General features: G+C 36.5%; 1 protein-coding gene across 1 annotated transcript in view; it reads left to right on the top strand.

Moving 5' to 3' along the window:
• Nucleotides 1-3210: 3210 nt before the first annotated feature.
• LOC125047203 (39S ribosomal protein L28, mitochondrial-like) overlaps nucleotides 3211-10000 on the top strand; it is a 7699-nt gene continuing 909 nt past the window's right edge. Inside the window, exons 1-6 of the mRNA XM_047645351.1 lie at nucleotides 3211-3255; nucleotides 6080-6285; nucleotides 6866-6970; nucleotides 7129-7282; nucleotides 7772-7915; nucleotides 9501-9679. Of these exons, the coding sequence (XP_047501307.1) occupies nucleotides 6080-6285; nucleotides 6866-6970; nucleotides 7129-7282; nucleotides 7772-7915; nucleotides 9501-9679 (788 nt within the window). The 5' untranslated portion in view covers nucleotides 3211-3255. The remainder of the gene's footprint in view (nucleotides 3256-6079; nucleotides 6286-6865; nucleotides 6971-7128; nucleotides 7283-7771; nucleotides 7916-9500; nucleotides 9680-10000) is intronic.

The following is a 10000-nucleotide window of genomic DNA, read 5'->3' as shown; positions in this document are numbered from 1 at the left end:
AACCTCTTTTGAATTATAATAATTTGATAATACAGTATTAGTAACGATGACCACGTGATTAGACGACCGCCACCCCTACCATCATCACTTCGTCATCCCCATTACGCTAACCATTATCTTTTTTATCATGATAATTTTCACCACCACATCAACAGCCCTCCTCCCCTGCCCCCCTCTCCCTCGAAAACTATTTTGAAATATCCGTCGCAGCACAATAGAGAATGTCAAGTTACCTCTGTCTCATTACCTACATATCCCTCATGTATAGAGTAGGAATGTGTTATGACTATATATATGTGTGTGTGTGTGTGTGTGTGTGTGTGTGTGTGTAAATATATATATATATATATATATATATATATATATATATATATATATAGGTATATATCTCGCCCAAACTTCTGAGGCTTCATATTCAAAACATAATAGTAATAATGATGACGATGATGATGATGATACAGATAATTAGTAGAACAACAATAATAGTAAAACAGATTTAACTGGTTCCACCTTGGCTATGCAGTGTTATTATCCGTTGACAGCTCGGTGTGTAATGCAAGTTAAAGAGGAAAGGGAAATTGGGAAATGAGATTTCGGGAGAATTTTGGGTTAGTGGCAAACATGTTGTTCCTGGTTAACTCAGATAAAATAGAAGAAGATATAAAACTTGATTGTTTTTCTAAATCTAATACAGTTTCCATAGTTTATATGCTAGATGGCAGTATGTACCCAGATTACTCACAAGAGTGATTGACGAACACAATAGAAAATGATAGCTTTACAGTGCATGGCCAGGACGTTGCAACATTCAACATTCGTTTCCGGTCGAATTAGAACGAATAGATTTTTGGCAAATGATAAAAGTCAGTCAAATTGGTAAGCCATACAAGTCGTTATGCAAATACACAAAACGGGAAATGATGTATAATGAATAAACTAGAAGTAACAGCTAGACGTGAACGAAGGATAATGTACATAAAGAAGAAAAATTCAGCTGAGCAGCTCGCTTGTATTACGCCTGTGATGTTATGTAATAATTGATGCAAAATGAGCAAGATCACATGCGATACGAAATGAAGAGCAATGTAAAATATATCCTTTATATAACAGTGCTATCTGTCAGGCTTTTTGATACGTGATTTTGATTCATTATATATATATTTTTTTCCTTTCTTTCTTTTATAAGAACTCTATATACCGAAAACAACATGGCCACAAATAGCATTTGGAGATAATTATTGAACATATCTTAAATGGTAGTAAAAGGTCAGTACTTGTACTCTGAAGATGAAGATGCCCCATGAAAGTCAGGTAGACACTATAACTACAAAACCCAGCCCCGCCTTCTGCTCACTGCCGTCTCCTCCTGATCTTCTCTGACATGTTCTTGTGTCGATTAAAAAGAGAAAACCTTGAAAAGAGTACCATGGGTGCTGTGTCTACTGCCCGGAAGTTAAGCCATTCTTTGGTGGACATATCGGGATATAATAGGCACATCAGATTCGGTTCTTTCTTCGACTTGCCTCTGAAAACGTGGGAAGTGAAAGACGAAGAAGTAGTCTAGTATATAGCCAGTGAAGATATATAAACATAGTGTACACCTAAGACTTTAGAACTAACGTTTGCATTTCTTTGCATGCCGATCGCAATTCATATTATGGAAACACTGTTCATTATTAGGTAGATTCAAACTAAACAGTCTCTAAGGCGTCTGTCAGTTCTGCTGTTTCCTCTAAACTCAGTATATACCATCAAAAGTCAAACGTGCAGACATTAGGCAGAAGATATCGCATTACTCAATGTATCTCTCTATTAATATATAATTTTGTCTACGTATAACATGCCAATGTAAAGGCCATTATAAGAAGTATCCATTCCAGTAGACAAACATCTTAATAGGTGATTGAAACAAGACGCAAATACCTATGAAGCATAAGATTGAAACATAACTGCAAAATATCAATAACAAGGAATGGTTGGCTCTCTTATGCAGTGTATGCCTGGTTCATCGAACTCATGAATGCGATCACGAAAATTATGAAAGAATAATCTTCAGAACATGAGAGAATGTCCCTGTTAGCTGAACCAATGAAAATGAAAATAATGATCAGTGAATGTACTGTGAATTTACATATTTAGACAAACATATTTAGTACATCATTTAAGATAAAAAGATCACCAAGTCTATCTCACCACACAGCACTGATATATGGTTATGACATAACAATCCCGACTTAAGATATAATATACTTTCTTCAGTCACATCAGGTACGATAAAACAGTTACTTAGCCTTTTCTATACTAACTTACCTATAGAATCTCTATCAAAGCATACTTCTTGCGGTCACAACATCAAATTATCTTATTCTTGGCTTATATAACCCATGGATACATTTATCTTGCGAAAACTGGACATAGTGCTTCATGCTCAGTGGTTTTGTTAACTAAATGAGGAGGGTTATTTCCGTAGATTTATCCTACACTGTCAGGACAAGTTAAATGGGAGAAGGAGGCGGCGACGATCATAAGGAGAATCATAAGGATGAGAATGAGAAGACGGACTAGAGAAAAGGAAAAGATAATGACAGAGAAAGGTGAGGAATGGTATAAGCTAAGGATTAACGTTTGTACATACACATACACACACACACACACACACACACACATACACACACACACATATATATGCATATATATATATGTATATATATGTATATATATATATATATTTGTGTGTGTGTGTATGTATGTGTGTGTGTGTGCGCGCGCGCGCGCGCGTGTGTGTGTGTGTATGTATATATATATGTATTTGTATATGTATGTGTATATATATGTATATATGTATGTATACATATATGTGTGTATATATATGTATATATATATATATATAGAGAGAGAGAGAGAGAGAGAGAGAAAAGAGAGAGAGATATGTATCTGTGTATATATATACACACATATATATATATATATATATATATATATATATATATATACGTATATATATGTGTGTGTGTGTGATTGAGTGTACATACATACACACGCATATCTATCTATCTATGTATCTATCTATCTATCTATATGTATATATATATATATATATATTTATATAAATATATATATACACACACATTTAAGCATCCTCTATCAAAAGACTGTAATATTTATAGATCGACAAGATCATTTATAAATATTTACACTCGCGGTCCCTGACTTCGGCTGGACTCTAGCGCCGGTCGACTCGAGGCAACAGCAAAGGTAGAAAAATCCCAGGAATAGTCATTTTTTCCCTAATATTTCAAGACAACAGCTCAATCTATGATGATATACGGATTATGATATAAGATATGAGTGTGATAGGCTATGTGTTATTATAGTTTATGTTTATAATAGTTGTTTAATTCCTCATGGACTGTTTGTTTACATTATAATATTCCTCTTTTAATGCAACAAAAAAGGTGTTAATGTCAAATTTCTTAATATAATACAAGTAAAGTTAAAAGCAAACAACCGTGTTACGTTGCACTCACAACAAACCTTGTAATTTTACTCTTTTAGGTACTTATAACCTGGGATTTATATTCCTTTGAGTTAAGATCTGGGTTTATGTAATAAATTAATTACGAAACTCACTTTTTTTTCTCTGTTAGAGCTTAAGGTTTGGGAGGTTTAGGAGGTTTATGAGATACTGAGGCAACTGTTGTGATTTAAATGACCTTCTTGGCCCATGGTTATTTGGCCAACCAAGTGCCGTTGTTTTCCCGTTCATGTTCCGAGGACTGAGTTTGGCTTGCTTTCTTCTTGATTCACGATAAATAGTTGGTGAATGATTACCGACCTTTGCAAATGCTCAAAGCTCCCCACAGCCATGTAAAATTAGTCTGTAATAGATGGAATGACTGAAAATAAGAAGCTTTTCATCTGTGGTATTATCTTCACAAGTTGATAATAAGAAATTTGTGCAACACGTAATGCTTTTGCATATAGTTACAGGGAAATATAATGGCTCTGTAATGATAAAGAAAAACTATTCATGAAAACATTAAATGATTTGCATAGGCAACATTTAAGTCAGAAAAGAAGAAAATAAGTTGAGACAAATGCCGCTTGGAGAGTAAGTTCACAATGATCAGTTGGGGGTTTGGCAGCACAGCGCCCTGTTAGGAAGGTTGGTAATTCTTTTTAGTATGGAAGCACTCACCAGAGACTGTCCCTGACTCCAGGTTATGAAATTAAATAAACACTCTAGGATGCTGTGACTGGGTGTACCCTTCGGGTACTGCTTGAAGGATGGGTTAAAGGGGGCTCTGTCCCCTAACACCCCCTGGAAATATTGCCTTCACTTTGGTATGCATAGCAAGATAGAGCTGAAACGTAGGAACAGGACTTTCTTCTGTCTTTTTCCTTTATTTGTGAGATTATCATTTATGTCTACAGATTATTTCTTATACCAGTGGCTGTAGCTTCTTGTCCTCTACAAGAATATCATCTTCAATTTCCCCCACTTTAGTGCATCCATACCATAAAGATTAACCAGAAAGATTTTGATCCATACAGCGATGCTTGTGGATTTCCTAGGAATGGCTGGAGAAATAGGGACTTAATCTCTGAGGGGTGCGGTCTCTATGTAAGCATAACCAATACTTTCATTGATCTCATTTGCGATGGAAATTAACTCTATATTCATATTATAGTGTGGATAATTGAAAGAAGGAATAAGAATTGCAAAATTGAGTGGCTGTGTGAAACTTGAAAAATTACCTAATTCTTACCTTCACTTTTAGCATATTGTTCATTATACCAAATAACATATCTTAATTCTTTTTTCTTTTTATTCTTTGTGTGCAGTACTTCATAACACAGTAATGAGTTAGACAGGCTAGCCTCAACTTAGCATGGATTGCTTTCAGTAGTGAGGGGAATATAATCTTAGTCAAAGTAGGTTTTGGTATAGTGACCCATCAAGGCCAACAATCCTCAGCTACATATATTCACGCAAAGGAAAGCTTGTAAAATTTGTTGGGTAGTTATTGGTTAATTGTCAGATCTCTCTCATGTTTTTGGGCTACTTTCTCTCGCTCTCGCTCTCTTTCTTGCTCGCTCCCTCGCTCCCTCGCTTCCCTCGCTCCCTCGCTCCCTCGCTTCCTCGCTCCCTCGCTCCCTCGCTCCCTCGCTCCCTCTCTCCCTCTCCCCCTCCCCCTCCCCCTCCCCCTCCCCCTCCCCCTCCCCCTCCCCCTCTCCCTCTCCCTCTCCCTCTCCCTCTCCCTCTCCCTCTCCCTCTCCCTCTCCCTCTCCCTCTCCCTCTGTCTCTCTCTCTCCCTCTCCCTCTCCCTCTCCCTCTCCCTCTCCCTCTCCCTCTCCCTCCTACCCTCCCTCCTCCCCTCCCTCCCCTCCCTCCCCTCCCTCCCCTCCCATCATCTCCCCCTCTCCCCTCTCACTCTCTTCCCCTTTGCTCCGCCCCTAAATCTCTCGCTCTCTTTCTCTCATTTCTTATCTATCCCTCTCTGTCTTTCCTACACTGTCACTCTCTCTCTTACTGATGTTTTTGTAAAAGTTCACAAAGCTCTCACTATTAAGGCAAACACTTGGAAAGGTCTTTAGACTGCGACCCCAAAGCCATCTCTACTTGGAAGCAACGAGTAGACTAGGCTGTGAGCGGCACTTTCTGTGGTCTTTTTTCTTTATTAGTGGTGGTACTGTTTATATCTGCTGATTATTTCTTGTACCGACAACTGCAGCTTCTAGTCCTCTACAAGACTATAATTTTCAATTTGCTCTAGCTTAGTGTGTCCATGCCATAAAGATTAACCAATCTAGGAAATTCTTTTGGTTTGATGTCAGTCATTTTCTTATTTCCTCTGAGATAAATTAATGAATATGAATGGACAAATACACATGAACTTGCAGTCAGACTTGTGCACATGGACATGCAGATAATTACACAAAGAAATAAACAACGCACAGTACAATCTTTTTTATATAGCTTACTTATATGTATGTTCCAATTCACTTATGCTTATGACCAAACACAAAGTCCAATAAAGTATCTTAAAGAAATGTACAATCTATATATATTTCACAGATGAGGGCTCAAATGTCTGCATCTGTTATGCTAGAGGCTCTAACCAAGCCTTGGAACGCGATGCAAATTTTTCAAGGCAATAACGTAATAGCAAGACTCCCGGAGCACTACAAGAAGTTCTACTGGGAGTGGAAAGCAGCGCCCAAGGCACCCGTCCACTACATCCCAGAAGAGGGGAATTTCAAGAAGTTGCCAAATGGAGAGATGTAAGATATGCATGTAACTGTTTGATGGTGTTTGTGTGTGATAGATATTTTTTTTATTTATAATAGCTGTTGATAGGCTAAGCAATTGATGTTTGATGAAAAAAAGAAAAAAGAAGAGAGAGAGAAAAATATATATATATATATATATATATATATATATATATATATATTTATATATATATGCTATATATGGATAAATCTTGAACCTAGAACTACATTTACTTGAGACCAAATCCTGTTGCCTTTGTGCTTTTGGAGCCCCCGCAAGAGCCAGCAAACCTCCACCTCATATATTTTGTAATATACAGGTTGAACTGGTTTCATATTTGACAGCAAATTGCCTGGATGGTCCAACATTACAAGGTCAGAATATATGTAATGGAGGTTTGTCCTTTTATTGGATTGCGGAAGACAGGAGGGTCAAGTGAGCACTTGAGTATCTTGTTTAGTCACCTCACTCTCACTTTTGGCAGATTTTTTGGTCTTTCCTATTTCCTATAAAATGACTTTAGGCTTTGAGAGAGTTTTTTTTTATATATTTATGCTTGTTCTTTAATATTTGTATTCATTTCTTTTCCAGACAGGCTGTTCAGAATGTACCAATAAAATTGTTGCAGCCCAAAGAAATACATGAGGGAATCTGGGGAGGTGAAGCCATCATCAAAGGATTTTACAAGAGAAAGCCGTAAGTAAATAATGATATATAGTGGTAGATATTTAAAGTTTTGACATTAAGGAAAATTAGAATTCTATTTTTTGCAATGATGTAGAGTAAAACTCAGTTTAGCATTTTGGGTTTGTACTTGAATTTTTAATTGACGAGAACTTTTAATCCCCCTCCAGATATGTCCGTCGCATGCCGCACTATTGGGTCCCGACATTGAAGAAAACAGTTCTGTACTCAGAAATATTGGATCGATATATGAATATTACTGTCACAGATCGGACACTCGACCTTATAGATGAAAATTATGGCCTTGACAGTTACATCTTAAATGTAAGTATTATTCTTTCATTTTATTTTTATATTATAGAAAGTATTAAAGCAACCAGAGTTCTTCATAGAAGCCAGTGGTCAGAAATATGACTAAGAATCATATTGAAGGTTCACGAAGGTATCCATTCACAACATAGTGTATATTAAATCTGGATAGCGGCCTATGTAGGCATGAAATGCTTCACTTGTAATGCTTTTTGTTACTTTCACAGAGATTATGAAATTTTTTTTGCATCCCTCAAAGCCAGCAATACCTACCTTTGTACTTCATTGACTAGTAATTTAGTTTTCAATGTATTTTTTTTACTAATGACCACTAAAAACAAAAAAATGATATTACACGAGTTATTAGTTTTCCAAAATACATAGGAAATACATAGCTCTACCATACTTAGTTTATTCATAATAAGGAAATCAGTGATAGTGTTTTTCAAGGTAGTCTATACAAAGTTGTGATGATTTCCTAATATTTCCTTTTTCACATCGCAGACACCACCAGCTGATCTCATGTCGGAGCTCGCGTTGAAGTTGCGGAGGGAAATGCTGCTCAGCTTGGCTCAAGGGACGCTGCATCCAGACAACCCTGCAAAGAAGGAAGAGTTGTTGAAGAAATTTGATAAACATATTATTCCGGTGAGTGATGGATGAGTAGTATTACTTCAGTGTTGTTTATGATCATATTTTGGAGATTTGCATGATATACATGTGTACAGCCATGCACATGCATAAATTCTTACATTGTCAGTATGACTTGAATCAGGATTCTTTACCATAAGATAGTGATATATAGTACAGTAAAGAGTTTTCATTGCATTTATTTGACTTTAAAAAAAAATGTGGCTAAAATGTGGAGTACAGTCAACAATCATTACTAATTTGACTGAGCCTTGTCCTCAAAATCTGAATTGTATTACATGATAACACAGTATGTGTAAAATTAAGATATTACAAAGTGCTCCAGTAAGCTTTCTAGTGTAATGTTGAACAACCAAAAGCAGGGATGATGTTTTGAGAAGCCGACCCAGCTGCCAGCCACTATTTTGGCTCTGGCCCAGTTAAGATGAATAGGCCAATTTGCCTTTTGTTTTCCTAGAGAGATGACTTAGAGTACATAAAACGTTATCATTCTCCTTATAGATCCATAAAAGGTAAATATTTGCTTCAAAGTACATTAAGAAATTAATTGAAGGTATTTCAATTTGTGGAGCCACTTTGAGGATGCTAAAAGCTGACAGTACAGGAAAAGTCCCATCCCAGAGAGGAAAGGCACTCTAGTGCAAGTGGAACAATTCATCAAGTATTGACACTGATGGAATGATATATGTTCTCCTTTCTTTTTCCATTTTCTTTCTTTCCTTCTTTCGTTCTTTCTTTATTTCATTATTGTTTAGATGTACTGGACAGGAGTGTGATTACTGATGACAGGACAACATATCGGAGATGATAGTTATTTCATAATTGATGAAATTATGATGATAATTGAGATACAAAAATGTTATTTGGACCTTTGCATTCAGCTGCTCATCACCAACCTCTCCAGTACAACCTCACTATTTTAAGAAAATGGAATATAGTCTTTCTGTAACAGTTTCCATGCAGAAGATGCATCAAAAACTTTGTTTCCTCTTGCATGGCACAGGTGCCTCTGCATGTTTTAAGGGGTAGATATCTTGTTTTGATATATAGAAATCTGTGGGTTATAGTATCCCACTTACTGATTAACAACTAGAAAGTTGATATGGCACACTTTTAGGTTTTTAATTAGCACCAAATAGGTTGTGATTTTTTTGGTCAATGTACTATCAACTCTAGGAAATATAATAGAAGACAACAAAAGACTTTCTCACAATGTTTGTTGTTTAATAGAAAACCTTTGCTTTATTAGGAATCTTAGTAATACTCCAAAAGACAAGATCATGAAAATAAACAATACTGAAATGCTGGGAAATATATTTATACAGATTAGTAAGATAGTGAGATATGCTAAAAAGGAATATCATTTTAAAAGGATGATACTGATAAATAAGTAAACTCAAAAATAATAATTATTATTGTGGGGAGACAGGTGTTTGTAAAAATGACAAACTTAAATTTGAAAATAATTTGTTTTATATGTTTATTAATACCTATGAAGAGTTGTATGTAATGCACACATACCCACACACAATAATGATTATTCCATGCAAGTCACAATAATTAATTTCCTCTGGTTTAATAGGTTGAAGAAGCTGAGTGGTATGGACTGAGCATAAAGGAAGCAGCCACAAAGCAGAAGATAATTGAGGAGAAGGCGAGTGCCCCTGTTCCTCTGAAAGAAGCCTTCAGACAAGAGTTCATCGAGTATCTGAAGACGAACAAGGTGGAGATGGAGGAAATCAAAGGCGAGATAACGTCAAGGTGAGATTCGCTTTTTTTCTTGTGTGTGTGTGTGTGTGTGTGTATCTGTGTGTGTGTGTGTATCTGTGTGTGTGTGTGTGTGTGTGTGTGTGTGTGTGTGTGTGTGTGTGTGTGTGTGTGTGTGTGTGTGTGTGTGTGTGTGTGTGTGTGTGTGTGTATATCTGTGTGTGTGTATATCTGTGTGTGTGTATGTGTGTGTGTATCTGTGTGTGTATCTGTGTGTGTGTGTGTGTGTGTGTGTGTGTGTGTGTGTGTGTGTGTGTGTGTGTGTGTGTGTATCTATGTGCGTGTCTGTCTGTGTGAGTGAGTGTGTGTGTGTGT

Source organism: Penaeus chinensis, chromosome 40 (genome assembly GCF_019202785.1).
Source record: "Penaeus chinensis breed Huanghai No. 1 chromosome 40, ASM1920278v2, whole genome shotgun sequence".
Classification (NCBI taxonomy): Eukaryota; Metazoa; Arthropoda; class Malacostraca; order Decapoda; family Penaeidae; genus Penaeus; species Penaeus chinensis.
This window is presented reverse-complemented; position numbering and strand designations above follow the sequence as displayed.